At 40.2% G+C, this 15,814-nt stretch overlaps 1 protein-coding gene across 2 annotated transcripts in view; it reads right to left on the reverse strand.

Annotated features, from left to right (window-relative positions):
• Nucleotides 1–3,666: 3,666 nt before the first annotated feature.
• PRKN (parkin RBR E3 ubiquitin protein ligase) overlaps nt 3,667–15,814 on the reverse strand; it is a 1,449,443-nt gene continuing 1,437,295 nt past the window's right edge. For both annotated transcript variants that reach the window (XM_060241955.1, XM_060241946.1), the window contains exons 10-12: nt 14,892–14,978; nt 6,952–7,069; nt 3,667–3,876 (exon numbers count right to left, since the gene is read on the reverse strand). In XM_060241955.1, coding sequence (XP_060097938.1) covers nt 3,767–3,876; nt 6,952–7,069; nt 14,892–14,978 — 315 coding nt within the window. In that variant the 3' untranslated portion in view covers nt 3,667–3,766. The remainder of the gene's footprint in view (nt 3,877–6,951; nt 7,070–14,891; nt 14,979–15,814) is intronic.

The raw sequence follows: 15,814 nt of genomic DNA on the forward strand, positions 1-15,814 counted from the left end.
CAAATTTGCTTAACATAAGAGCCGCATAGAATAAACATCAGATGTTTGAGAGCTACAAGACATGAAAAATAGACATTTGAGAGCCACAAGACAGGAAGGAAGGAAGGAAGATGGGGGAGGGAGAGAGAGGTGGAAAGAAAGGAACTTTAAATGCATTCTCCAAGCTGCCGGCTGGTTTGGGAGAAGTGATTTAAAGAAACAAATGCCTTCTCCAAGCATGCTGATGGGGTGGTGGTGGCTTGAAGAGCCACACAACATGTGTGAAAGAGCCACATGTGGCTCCTGAGCCACACATTGGCCACCTCTGGCCTGTACAGATAACTGGATTACTGGCTTCTATTTGCAATGCATTTTCTCTCCCACCCCAACTTTTTAGTTTCATGTTATTAATCAAGAATTATATCTGCTTAGATTGTACACTTTTATTTATTTATTGCTCAGTTCAACAAACTCCTACACAATTTAGGCAGAAGGAAACAGTTTAAACGCTTCAGTACCATTTATTTATATTCAAGCTTATTGTATATATTCCATATGTGATAGAAAAATACATGCAATCTTGCAGATATTCAGTAGTCTTTATTCAAATCAGGTATTGTTTGCTTTCTTAGAAGTTATAATTAGCTTTTCTTTACACATATTCAAGAATGCTCACTTTCTAATTTACAAGAAAGCTGTTAAGTACTGATGGTTCTACTATAGTAGAGTGTAATAACACAACCACGTGCACCATTGCATCCGCTTAAGCCCATTGAAATTTACAAGTTTAAAGTGAAGTAATTCTGCTCAAGATTGCACTATTAATCTTTACACACTGTAATTTTTTGCAAATATGATCTGTTCTACCTTCTATAACCTGAAAACCAACCAGGCAGAATAATACTACAGGCTTAGGTTAAAGCTTTATTACCATAGCAGAGAGTGCCTGGTGTTGGTGTTCAGAACACTCAAAGTCTTTTCATTATGACAACACGCCAACATTACTTTGTTTGCAATGATCCCTGATCCTAGAAACAACTGTGAAAAGCAACATTTAAAGGAATGGGGAACAAGGAAACCCACAAATTGCAGTGGACATTTCTACATGAGATTTCTAGCTATACTCTACCTACAGACCTAGAGAACAGAAGTTTCACAGCCAACAGTCTATGCATTCATCTGAATTCTATTCCTGCTAAGCAGGGCACAGGATGAAACTGAGTTCTAAAAAGCTATATGAAGATTATTCAAACAATTAGGAAATAGAGACAACTTTGGAACAAATTTTGGGAAGATTCAAGGTGTGAATGTACACTATTAGCACAGATGATTTTCTGTGCTGGGCCAAATCTTATGAAGCTTAATGCAAAATTCCCTGTGTTTCTGCTGAACTGCCTGAGTCATAAGGTAAAGAAAGAGAACCTGGCCTTTCCTGGTTTTAAAAAAACCCTAATTTTAATATACATTCAGAAAACACCTGTAAAATTAAACATAGCTAGCCTTGTGAGTTTGTTATTTGTATTCATCCCAGGTAGTTTTGGCTAAACATCACAAAGCGATTTTCTTTAATTCAGCACAAGAGTGAAATTCTCAAAGTGCTTGACTGTGCACTTGTCATTTTTGCAGAAGGCAGATTCACTGATATGAAGGAAACAGTGTTAAAGCCCAACAATGATTTCTACAAAAGTGATCCTCTGCTCCTTTACTTTTTGGCAGAAGCATTTATAATTTCAGCGATCTATGAAGTCTAGTTCATGAAAGAGCAGGCTCCTCTCATTTGTTAGTCTTTTTTTCTGATGTGCTCTTCATCAGACGAAATTTCTGTATACCTAAAGTTGATTTCTGCACTTAGTGTTTTTTTCCTGTCCTTGGGGAGTAATATGCTAAAGGACAAACAAGAGAGAAGCTCATTCTTGAGAATGGACTTTTTTCAGCCTGTTGAAAATACCTGACAATGTGGTTCAGGAAGGTTGAAAAACTGGAACAAAACCAGAGGTTACAGACTACCGCAAAGCAAATGTATTTCTTTACACATGTCCTCATGAGGAACTTCAGATTATCCATAATTCCTTGAAGATTAAAAAGTGATTGCTTGAATGTGAGTGGTTATGTATTCAGAGTAAAATGAGTCATGTATAGTCAACTCTGATGAATAGCTATTTCTGTAGCAGCAAACTAAAACAGGAGTCCAGTGGCATGTCAGAGACTAAAAAAATTATTCAGCCTAGGATTTTGTGTATTCTGTTCATGAGCATTCACTTTGTAAATTTACAGAAACCCAGATTTTCAACTGCACGGGGTGTACATCCATAAGGCCCACTGATTTACATTAAAGCTTGCTAATAGAAAGGTGGCAGCTTTCTTTATAACATCTCTCTTCCCCTCCCAGTCTTGCCCGCTTGTTAGTCTCTGAAGTGCCAATCAGCTCCTGTTTTATAGTCCACCAAACCACATCAGATACTGGGCTCAGCAGGGTTTCCTGTTCCAACACTGTCCTATCATTTGCATCAGTAAATCAAATCATATTTGTATAAGCAATATCAACAGAACAATTCTGCATGTGAAAAAGTAGCCATCAGTTTTGGGGAGCTGGCAGATGCTTCCACCTATGGTTAAAACAAAATATTACATGTGATATTCTACAAAACTGACAATCATAAGGAACTTCCTCCCGTTTGCTGCTTGCCCACTTAAAATTACTTCCATCCTATTTTACTGCTGTTTGGCGGGGATCTCCATTCAAAGATATGGATCTACTGATATCATGTCTGCTTCTACCCTAAAATTTTTGTGTCATCAATCCCTTGTGCTGATGGGTATAATGATCAGTAGGCATTAAAATTTGCCCTGATCAGCCTATCTGTGCTGATATACAGACTGACTTCAGATGTAATGTACCGATCTTTGATAAAGGTAAACAGCCACATTGTTCTTGATAGTTGTACTAAATGTTTCCAATAAAACTGCCACTGCATGATGGTCAGTTAATGCATCTTTTGCTGTCTGTCAACATGCAGTTCCAGTGAATTCTTGCTGTAGCTGGGATGGAAGATAATTCTACAGGGGCTCATAAGATGCAATACCTACCTACCACTTTTGTCATGACTGGGGTTTAAAAGTGAAAACTGATTCCATGCAGAATTGCTTCAGTTTAAGGCAACTTTAATATGCATAATAACTCTGAAGTAACTACACAGGATTGCATCATGAGTATTAGTAAAGGTAGGAAAAGGATTAACATATAATACCATATAAAAGGGAAGTAGCAAAGAGCTGTGCCAAGCCACAGACTTATATACTGGTATGTTGAAAAAGATCAGTGTAGCAGTTTTTAACTGGTTGATATTGACTATATCTTTATCAAGAATGCCCAATAAAATACCCACAGAAGCCAAGCTTAGCAAAGAACAAGCCATGAAAGAAAAATAACTATGACATAGGTTATTTGTGTCCCCAAAGAATGAATATAATATGTTGTGTGCTTGAGGAGTAAGAGATAATATGTCACAGCAAAGTGCTATTCATCCTCTACATTTTTTTCATGCCATTGTTAAATTAAGAAGCCTACAGATTGCCTAAACACATAGTGATGATTTTATATGTAGGAAAACAATAAATGGTTTATATCTTGAACTCCTGGACCTTGGCGGCTAATGAGGAATTCACACCCTGAGTTAAAAGTTCAGGATCTGACCCTAATGGAAGCAGCTATGGTTGTGCTTCTCATTTCTATAATACCAGCATATTGTTAAGTGAGTTTTTGATTGTTTACAATGCTACTTGGGGATCAGTCAAACCAATGATCTCCCATGCAAGTCCGATTCCACTCCAGGCCACAGTTCCAACACCATTCAAATCTGCACTGAGATTGTGGACACTTCATATGCATGCATCCTCCTGGAAGAAAACAACAAAAGCAAAAAATTGTAAAGGAGAGTTAATTTATTGGTGAATGCTAAAAAGTCACATTCTACCATGGGTGACATGCTCCATTCCTACCCAGTTTCAGAACTGACTGATGAGTGCAAATGACACATCCAAGATGAGCACAAAGCAGGCTTGTAAGAGTTGATTGTGTGTTGGAAACAGAAGGGACTTCATGCTCTGTTCAGTTAATCCTGCAAAAGGAAGGCAGTTTCTGCCTCTAAAGATCTGACAACCTTACTGAGATATACAGTTTAAAGCTGCATTTAAGGTTCAGATTTAGCTATAAAATGTACAGGCTATGTTTTGATCTACAAACACATGGTTATGGAGATGACTGTCAGCTTCCTGCCTGTACACAGAAGGTGTCTCTGTGTAATCATTTAACAATCCTTCAGAGGAATTTTGCACTGTGGACACACGCAGCTTCAGGCTTGGAGAAAAGTCCATATACTTACAGATTACCAATCAATCTTTACATTTCAACCTCACCTCTTTGCCGAGATATCTAAAATGATTTTGGATAGTACTGACAAAACAAAAACTGTAAAAGAAGACAGCATGGACTGATGGTCTTTGCAGACATCCTGGAGCCAGGAGGTATGGCTATACCACTGACTTAAAAGTTTTATCTGGAACCAGTAATTGATATAAAGCAGAGTGCTCAGCTTATAAAACGTTGGCTGCCTGTATTTTTCATAAGAGGCTTACAAACTTTTAAAAAATGTTTTAAAAGATGGTGTAGTCCTTGAAGGGAGAGTGATCTAGAAATATTACTAGAAGAAATCAGGACTTCTCTCTTGTTGAGGGGATGTAGCAACACAGTGGGACAGCTGCCAGGGCCCCCAGCTGACCACAGAAGTGTTTCCATCATTCTTCCAAGTGTTTCTGTCTTTGTTCCAATGCTGTGCATGCTCAAACACATGCATGGAGCTACAATAAACTTCAGCAGCAAGAGGTAGTATGGGGAGCTTTGGTCACCATAGTAATCACAATCCAGCCATTCAGAACAGTGTGCATGTGTTTTAGTATAATTGTGGAGTGGCAGTTAAGAACTGACAGTTGACTAGGAAGGGTGACTAAAGGGGTGAGAGGATCAAGAAGGATCCCCCTTCAAGCCTGAGGGAAATAGCTCCTAGAAAAGGGGTGTGTGTGATCCCTATCCAGTCTAAAGGAAATAGCTCCTTAAAAAAGAAAAAGAACAAGGGGCTGCTCATCCAAAAACAAGATAAAGTGAAATCCTCTGAGTGAGAGTAAAATTATCATAGCATGTATAAATGTTTGTCCACCTACCGAAAGGGAAGTTTCTGGCATGAATGATTGTTATTTTACTATTTCATAATATCTCTAAAACAAAAATCTATAACCCAAACACCACAGACATACTCAATGTGGCATCTTTTCAGAAGAGATTTTCAGCTCCCAATTTTTAAATAAAAAAACACAACATAGGGACTATAGAAGGTTAACAAATTTGTCCAATTAATTTTCATATACAGGAAATACAAATAGCTAAGCCACAATGATCTACAGCAGGGATCCTCAACCTACGGCCCGCGGGACAGATGCGGCCCGCTGAGGACGTTTATGCGGCCCGCCGGGTCATGGCAAAATCAGACCGGGTAGAACGACAGGGCCCCGCTTCGCCCTTGGAAGACTATCTGCCTGGTAACAACAAATGCGCAGTAGCAAACCTCCTCAATCTATTGGCTGTGCAAATCGACGAAGGGACAGGAACAACCCTCCCCCCTCGCAACTTTTGCAGAGGGAGGGAGGACTCCGGAAAAGCCAAGCAAGACCCCTCCTGCGTTGAGGCCGCTACCCTTCTTCACTCCAAAGCGCGCTTATATGGGAACGTGCTCTTGCAATTCCGGGGGCTTTACTTCTGAGTAAATCTGCAGAGGGGCGCCCCCTCCCTTCCCACGCTCAGACTTCAGCCCGATCTCTGACCTTACTGATTTGGAACTGGTAAGGAATTGCAGACGGCGCTTTTGAATGGAGCGCAGCCAGTGTGGGGGAAGGTTTTGCTCCCCCCCCCCCCGGGGCTGAGCCAGCAGAAATAAACAGCTCCCCCCTCCAATGAGTGTTTTGGGGCGGGCTAGTTGTTCAGGGAGCCTTGCTCCCCAGTAAACTCGAAAGCAGCTCTCCCTTCACATTAAGCAAGTCCTCCGCTTCCTCCCGTTGAGACCAGCGGCGGGGGGAGGGCGATTAACAGTGCACGCTGAGCTTGTCTACTCAGAAGTAAGTCCCACTAGGTTCAGAGGGACTTTCTTCTGGGTAAGCGTGCCTTTAAGACTGCGATCGTTTACTAGTGAGTAATCCCCATTGCATTTAGTGGGGATTTGCTTATGACTCTGAGCACATGTGCCTAGGCACAGGGGTCTTTGGTGGTTTTAGTGCTGCTGCTGCTATTTTATTATTATTATTATTATTCGAGAAGGCATATGAAGAGCCTCCGGGTGCCACTTAACATTTGGGAGGCTTGAAAACTTGCAAGGAGGTTAATGAAAAATGGCAAGGCGAGTTGTGCAGATGTGCATCCTGCGTGCAAAGTTATCTTTGCTGGGGGGGGGGCAGTGGAAATGGCACTTCCCCTGCTCAGTAATTCCTAGAAAGTGCGACCCAGAAGCCCGGCGGACACCACCGCCTGTCAATCAGGTGCACCCTCGAGGGAAAGGTGGGGCTGCAGGCGAAACTTGATGATTTAACTTTACTTCATTTTAAATATTGTATTTGTTCCCATTTTGTTTCTTCACTTCAAAATAAGATATATGAAGCATGCATAGGAATTTGTTCATAGTTTTTGTTTTTACTATAGTCCGGCCCTCCAACAGTCTGAGGGACAGTGAACTGGCCCCCTATTTAAAAAAGTTGAGGACCCCTGATCTACAGAAATATAACGATATACTGTTCTGTAGCTTTCTGAAAATCCTTAGCTAAGCCAGAGGGTAAACACCTTTGACTGTGTTGTATTGCTTCATCTCCTAAGGAAAGCTATTACTATGAAAGATAGTAACAGAAATGCTGGCTGTCATTGATTTAACCCACCATTTTTTTCTACTGGTACACGACAGCTAGGGCATGGTTTGGTTGTTCTCTTGATAGTTTCTTTGGATGCCTCTTCCCATCGAGCTTGTCTGGCTGCATGCTCATCAACTTCATAGCCCTGCAAAAAGAGAACAATATGTGAAAGCCTGAATTTGCTTGAATTTTTCTGCAAGCCCTGTTTCAAACTAAAAATCTGTGTACAAAACGGGATGTATCACTGGTTTCCTGCCCCTCCAACCCAACTATTTCAAGGCAAAAACTGCACAGTAGAAGTTTAATACATATGCTCCTACCTTATTTTATGGACCTCTAGTAGTAGTTTGGGAGGGAAGGTGGCATAGTATAGCCTGATCTCATAAGATCTCAAAAGCTAATCTGGATTGGTGCTTGGATGGGAGACCATTGAGGAAGACTCTGCAGAGGAAGGTAATGGCAAACCACTTCTGCTTCTCTTGAAAGCTTCTCACCACACAGTGTAGTGAGTGTAGTGAGAAGGGGAAACTGGGTAAAATCACCCCCATGTATTAATCTACTTGTCACTAAGAAAGCTCTCTCTCTCTCTCAGAGAGAGAGAGAGAGAGAGAGAGACTTGTCACTAAGAAAGCAATGTTACAATAAAAAGCCTTTCTCTAACTAGTGTCTAAATTTTCCATCAAGTCTTCCCAGATTATGACAAGTACATGAAGACACTGTCCCCAAACATGGCATATTATTACAGCTTTTCTCGAGAAGTTTACATCCAGTAAAGCAATGGATTGAGGGCCTTAGAACGCTATCAACCTTTGAACACATGGCATATAGATGGTATAGATGGTAATTGTGTATGGACCTACTTATAGATATTTGGAATCATTTATAGAAATTTATGTGTAGATTCACCACCACTTATTTAAGTTGCTGGATTTTAAGCTTTTTCCCATTTGTTCTTTCCTGTTTTTATTAAAGAAAGAAATATTTTTTCTTAAAATGGCATATTATTACACCTTTCCTCAAAATGTTTGTGGTTCTGTTACCTGTACTTGGTATTAGTCAGTAGTTAAGATAATTTTGGCTTCTCACCAAAAATAAATACATTACTCATGAAAAAATATTCTTATAGTGGCTAACTTTTATGAGTGTCCACATTTGACCCAAGAATGACCCCTGACATTATCTAGACAGAGCTTCTTTTCTTTAAAAGATTATCAATGATGAAAACATCTAAACTGACAGCATAGCCCTAATTTACAGGCTGCAAGTATAGTGCTGGTGAATTAGACATGAAAATCATCTGGACACAGAGAATGAAGCATGTCAGAGCAACAGTATTTAAAACCTCATGAGTCTACAGAAAATAATAAGGCAGAAACTCCCACAGTTAGCTATAACAACTGTTAGATTTGTTTAATTTCTGTGTTCATGCTTCTCCTTTAACAGCCCAAAACCTGCATAAACAAAATGGGCACTATCTACTATTTTGCCCTGCATGTGTCTACTGGCTGATTCAAGAGTGGGCCAGTGACATGTTTCAATCATGGAATCAATCAAGGAAAAATGGAATTCAAATTGAACATCCAGTGCTGAAGTGATGTTATCTCCATGTTGGAAATAATTGTGCCTGAGACTCCTCTGGCATCCTCACCCTAGAGACACAGAAATCAGCCCATTGCTTCAAGTCATCACTATGTGTGGTGCAGACACACTCCCAGAACAGCCATTTGCCGATTGGCAGAGGACAAGGTAAGCAGAGGTGGCCTGCAGCAATACACTGACCACCTGGTTGGGGCAGGGTGGAGTGGCTGCAGGCTGGGTGGGTTAGCTGTGCCGGTTTGGGCAGGCCTCAATGGGGCGAGCTGTGCCATCCCTACTATTTAAGCCCATACCGTGGCCACTTTGTCCTTGGTTTATTTGGCCATGTTCCACCATGTCTCTGTGTTAATTCCTTCGATTGCATCACCCACCTCTTCCCTCCAAGCCAGCAAATAGCTTCCCATTCATTTCCTCTCATGGAAAAATATAGGCTCTTATAGGAAAAGTAACCATAGTCTGACTCTACACATCCATGCTAAGTTCTCTTTCTTCTCTAATAAGATCCACCTCTGTCTGTTTCCCCCCAATATAGCAGATTTGTTCCTTTACTCTATTAACTTCTTTCAGTGTCATTTCCTTATACTACATTGTATCCTTAATAATAATGATAGAAACTAAACAGGAAGCACAAAGATAGTCTCTCTTCATTGCCTTTCTTATATGCTGTAGCTTGCTCAACAGTGATTGTGCAATATGATATTAGCAAAACCAGTGTTTTTTAAAACAACAACGTAAACAAATTTCTTTTCCAAGCAATGCTGTTAACATATTTTGGGAAAGCTCATCACAAGATTCCACAAGGAAGACAGATTTTTAAATTGTGGCTAACAGCTCTATATTCCTCTATAATTGCAGAAAACCAACACCTATGCAGAAAAGACTGGCCATCACCATTTGATGAACCTGCAGCAAATACAGACAGATGAGATTACACAGCTGTTGCTCAGCAAATGGGAAACATTGCTTGGGAAGTAACAGCTATTTATGATCTACTCACCACCTGGTGGTGACAGCAAAAACTACAAGCTTAAAAAATAGAGACTTGAGCTTTGCAGTTTCATCATTGGTGTTTTCTAGAAACACAGCTCATTGTGTCTTCTCCCAGACAGCATGTACTTACAGCCACAATGATTCATGCTACAGTAAAATAAATGTTATGGAATTTGCAAAGGAAACATTTAAAATCTGCGCCAAAAAAAAGTTACATAGAGTAATATTGGCCAACGTTTTTGCTCTCTAATAGTGACACATGAGACTCTTGAATATCACAAGATTAGGAACGTATGTTCTTCATTAACTTTCTTGCTACTAAATGACTAGACATGCAAGAACATAAAATATAAGCAGTTTATGCTCCACAGGTCTAAGAAATGTTGGAAGTTTTGGAAGGTGGGGTGGGTAAGGAAATGGCAACATTGTAGAACTTGCATAGCATAGTGATTAAAATGTTGACCTAGGATCTGGAAACCAGGGTTCAAATCTGCACTCTGTCATGGAAGCTTGTTGGGTGACCTTTGGCCAGTCATACACTCTCAGCCTAATCTACCTCACAGTATTGTTGCGAGGATAAAATGGAGGAGAAGAGAATGACATAAATTGCTTTGGGTCCCCATTGGGGAGAAAGGTGGGGATATAAATAAAGTCGATGAAAAATAAATACATTAAATAGAACCTCCTCTCTTTACACAAGCACTGTCTTATCTCTTCCTCCCTTTGTCTGCTTTTATTTATTTCCTACATAAACAGTGCACTCTGATCAATATAGAGGCATGTTCAGTCATGCATATCATAATTTCTTTCCTTCACCATCAAATTTAAGTGTCTCCCTCCAAACAATAGTCTAGCCATTCTGATGCTGGTGGAGTATGCCCTGATTATTCATTTTGTGCTCCACTCTGAGCCCCTAAGGAGAATGGGCGGAATATAAATAAACATAATAATAATAATAATAATAATAATAATAATAATAATAATAATAATAATAATAATAATAATAATAATAAGAAGAAGAAGAAGAAGAAGAATAAATATTGGAATTCATGGGCAAAACTTTATTCTGAATGTTCCAGTATCCAACAATTTAGAATTTTAAAGGGTAAAAACAGAAGGTTGTGGGACCCAACTGGAAGCTGTGAGGAAAATACCCCTATTTCCCGAACATCGTAGTCACCCTCTGGGTTGCCAGGGTGCCTGGAGTCTAAACTCATCTGCCAAGAGAACGTGGGTTTTGTCTACCAAACTGTAAGGGGCTTATGAGTACTAACAGCCGCACCGTTGCAGCAGCACTCCGTGTCTCCAGAAGAGTGCTAGCCAGGAGAATAGATGGGCTTTCAATCGCTCTGTGCGAACTCCATCTCAGCCATTGGAGCAGAAGAAGTTGTGCAGCCAGGAACTGTCCAGGCAAGCGTTTTTCAGCCTTGACCACAGAATCCATTACATCGAAGTGGGAGGCCCACGTACTCAACAGATGTCACCAGTGCATAAGAACCATCAAGCTTATCTTAGGCATGGACCCTGTGAGACCACCTAAGCCTTTGTTCAACGGAACTCAAGACAAAGACTGGTACCAATAGAAGATCGAAGAAGAGGAAGGCCATCTTCAGCGAGCCAAATTCCTTTGTGTAAAACGGGTGTTACCTTAGGTAGTAATTTGGCCATCTATCGTCACTTTTTTAGATAAGTTTGATAGACTTAAGTACCCTCCACCTTAACCATTTTCCCATTCTTTCCCTTAACGGTCATCCTGGAGCCTCCCCACCGGGCCCATTGTTACTTGAAAGTCCAATCAGGTAACCAGGGCCCAAGCTTGTTCATTGGTCAGTTATGGGCACCCAATTAGGTGCCACCAATTAACTTGCTATTGGCTATTGCAGAAGTCCAGCCCTTATGGTCACTGCAGAGCCTCCCCTTTTTCTGAGGTCATGTACCAGCTGACCACCTTTCCTTCACCCTTGTACCTCCCATTCCCTAAGGGCTCAAGGTAGTTCTTATAACCTGTGGCCCAGCTCCTCACAGGTGTGCATCTAGCAGTACCCCAGTTCCGTTGTCTAGATCCATCCCCGATTCTTGGCCAGTTGAGGGTCCCATTTCCCCCGTCCTCTTTCGTCGCCATTGGAGCCTTCCTTGAAGACTACGATTGGTAATTATCACCCTGTTTGTCTATCCATGTGTTGTCTCTATAGCTCTCTCTATTTTTCTTAGAACTGTATGTATGCTTCATGAGCACGTTGCCTTGTATGTGAGTTCTATATTTTTCTGGAATAAATTTTAATTGTTTTACTTAATTAGAGTCCTTGGTAAATTTAAGCAATAATTTCTGGATCTGTATCCTGTATACATAGGTAAAAAGATCCTGATTAAGCCAGGTGCCCACCTGACAATTCCCCAACCTCGTTTTGAGGGCATTTCGGCTTACAAAGTCAATGAAAGCATCAGTTTAGTGTTACACACGAATACAAGCAGGATAGCAAACATGTGGATAAGGGACATATAATAGCCATTATATACTTCCAAAAGGCTTTTGACAAGGCACTTCAGCAAAGCCTCATGAGTAAGCCTAGTTGTCATGGGATACAATGAGAGGTCTTCTTATGGATTAAAAATTGGCTAAATGACGGGAAGCAGAGAATAGTAATAAATGGACAATTCTCATATTGGAGGGAAGTATGCAGTGGGGTCCCAAAAGGATTGGTACTGGGTGCTCTTTCATTTGATCATCAATTATTTGGAATCGGGGCTAAGCAATGTAATAGTCAATCTGCAGATGACACAAAATTATTCAGGTTGATAAAAAACAAAGTGGATTGATAACAGCTACAGAAGGATCTGTCCAAATTTGGTGAGTGGACAAGAATGTGGTAAATGAAGTTCAGTGCTCACAAAGTGGTGCAATTTGGACAAAAAGTCTAAATTAGATACATGCTGAGACCGGTGATGTGTTCACATTACACTAAATAATGTGTTTTACATCTGGATTATTTAGTGTGCTGTGAATTGCAAACTACAAAGGTTAAATATTACATCAACAACCCTCTCAGAGCAGAGCTATAAATAATGGCATTCTAAGGTGGGAGTTGTGGCCTTGAAGAGATGGTTCCCACTCAAAGAAGGTGCAAACTTCCTGCGGCTACAATCTAAACACACATTCCATGCAAGACATACAACAGGCCTGTGTAGTAAATACCTGTGTAGTAAATAAGGGACTTGACACTCATCTGGAATATTATGTATAGTTTTAGTTGCTCTGTCTCAAAAACAACATTGTAGAGCAGAAAGAAGTACAGAAGAGGGCAACAATGATGATCAAGGGATTGGAGTACCTTTCCTCTGACAGAAATTATAAAGTTACTAGGGGTAAGGCCCTTTGTGAAGAAAAATACAATGGACTGTAGAAGGAGGCTCTGGGTGAGTGCCCCACCTACCCTTGTTGTCTTCCCACCCACTCAAATAAAGCCATTCACCCCCACTCACACACACACTCCTCAAGAAGAGTGGATCTCTGCCATTTGGAGAGTAGCTGTAATTCTGAGTGGTCTCCAGCCATCACCTGAAGATTGGCAATAGTGGTTCTCCAGGAAGAAATGGCATTGTACCTGTCTGAGGTTCCATCCCTCCTCAAACTTCAACCTTTCCAGGCCCCACCCTTTAAATCCTAATCTGGAGTTGGCAACTCTATCTCTTTCCCTTTATCCGCCCCTCTGACTTCAGGTGTTGCAGTCAGCAGGTGTATCACCACATTTTGTACCTATTCCAAATCTTTCTTGTTTTGCTTTTTGACAGCCATTTAGTATAATTGTGGAGTGGCAGTTAAGAACTCAAGCTCATCATCATTGTTCTTGTAATGATGAGCTTGAGGACTCTTGAAATATATGAGCTGACAAGCCCTTGAGGAGATTTTTTTTTTTGCAGCCTTTGGGTAGCTAGCTTCTAAAGGCACTTTTTATTCTTAATCTGTGGCAGAACATATATAAAAAATATTTCCTACTAGGAATAAGGCCCATTGTGGGAATAAATACAGGAAACAAAAGACATTAAGTATTGACACTTTGAATATTGTAAAATTGTAATTAGATAATTCTAAGACAGAGCAAATGATTTTATGAAAAGCCTTTAAAATTATTGCATTTAATTCCTTGTTGGAAATGTATACTTCCTTCAAGGAGTATGACACTCATTATAAATTGTTTCTTTAATATTACAGTGCCACCATGTGGTAAAAAACAGGACTCCTTTGATATATGTACACTTAATAAAATATTAATTTATAATGATAAAAAATGAGTGGAACTGGCCTACATTAAGTGAAATAGCTGGCTGGATTCAATCTAGAATTTATTTATGAATTTGCATCAGAATGTTTTGCTATGTGACATAGAAATAAAAGTGAAATTGTCATTTCTTGATTAAAAAACCCCAAACAGGAATCGTATACCAAATAAACACAGAACACAGCTGAAGTAACAGGAGAGAAAAGACATCAAATATTAAATGCCTAACTATAGATGGGTTTGCATGTGTGTGCCATATAATCCACAACTGAGAAGTACATATACAATTCTTGTAAATACTAAGTCACTGAAGACCTGCAAAGGTGATACTGAAGAAATCTTAGTAGTTTTATCACCATAATCCAATAAAATCTGGATGTGCAAACAGGTATCTGCTTGTACAGCAGGTACAGATGTGCATTCACACCTCAGATTACTGTGATAATCAAAGCCCAATGGAACATGCTAAATATATCTTAGAAAGGGGTAAGGAAGGAACTGCACAACCATATCAGGAACCGCTATGACTAGTTGTACACAGCTATATATAGAGTCCAAAACATCACAAATGCCATTTGTCATGTTATTTTAATTCAGGATCAAGTTTAAATGAATAAAATGTAACAGAAGTATATATGATATATTCACGGCAAAATTATACGGAATGTCAATATGATGGTCACTGACCATGGCTATCATGTTGGGAATTTCTGATCTAGGTCAACACCAGAATTAGAAGATGAGTAGAACAGGTAATCTCCGATTCCCTTCTAGAAGGAGCCATCCAGGAAATGAGCTGAAAGTGGGAACAGCTAATACATCAGAACCTCCTATGTTCCCTGTCCAACTGTGACTGATATTACAGTATGGGTGGCATTAACCCTAAACCTTTGCTGCTGGCACTATCTCCTACAGAACCCCTTCCTAGAATTACACAAGTACACCCCCCTTCTTCCAAGTGTGTCACCCTACAAGGGTGCCTGCCACACCATTTGAGAATCAGTGCCACCATTGTTTCCTCTTTGGATTATAATCACACAAATGTTACTCTTGTTAGGACAGACCAAATTTGCTGTGAGGTGCTATGGATGTGAAGTTCTGTACCTTCAGGGCTGTGGCACCTTCTGTTTCAAGGAAGCTGCTACATTCTCCATCATGGTACTCTTCTTTACATTCACGGCAGAATACAAACTGCAAGAAGAAACAAGACAAAAACACATCAAGGATGAAGTCAGGAAAAAAAAAAAGCCCTGGATGGAGTTATATTGCAGCCACAGAAGGATTGTATACCAGATGATCCATTGTCTTCCTCACCCCATTACTTCTCCTTAATCTTTTCTAATCATGAATATTATTATCCGGCCTTCTCATTAAAACAATCCCATCTTCTTTGTATAAATTTCCACTATATAATAATTTCTGTTGTAGTGCTATTTATGGAATCATAAAAGTCTTTTATAAATGACTGAACTGTTACTGATTAAGATGCTCTTATGTACATAGCACCTCTAACAAAAGGCACTGGGTAGAGACACAGAATAATTTTTGGCAAGGCAACAGGTCAGGCCATATCCCCATCACTATAAATGAACTGACAGTTAAGTTCTGCCATCAAAGCCACAACATTCTAGCCTTCAGATTTGTAATTGGGGAAGGGGATTTGTTCTTGAGGCCTCCAATTGTTCAACACATAAAGCTGCCGTAGACTGAGTCAGACAATTGGTCTATAAGTGTTGTGTACTACAGGGGTGCCTGTGGGCCAGATTAGACCCCCAGAGGGTTCCTATCAGGCCTGTGAGCAACTCACTGTTGTCTGCTTGCTTTGCCAGGCTTGATCAGTCAAGCTGCAGAGCAAAGCTTCTACTTTCTCCATCAGCTGATTAGCACATGAAGCAGCTTATGTACAAAAGCTCGCAATGCCCAGCCATTTCATATTTTCTTCTGGATCTTAGGCTCCAAGCATTGGCCATGAGATTTCTATAATGAATGTCAGTAAATCAAAAGTAGATTTGCAACTTACAGATACA

The sequence above is a fragment of the Heteronotia binoei genome, chromosome 1 (assembly GCF_032191835.1).
Source record: "Heteronotia binoei isolate CCM8104 ecotype False Entrance Well chromosome 1, APGP_CSIRO_Hbin_v1, whole genome shotgun sequence".
Lineage (NCBI taxonomy): Eukaryota > Metazoa > Chordata > Lepidosauria > Squamata > Gekkonidae > Heteronotia > Heteronotia binoei.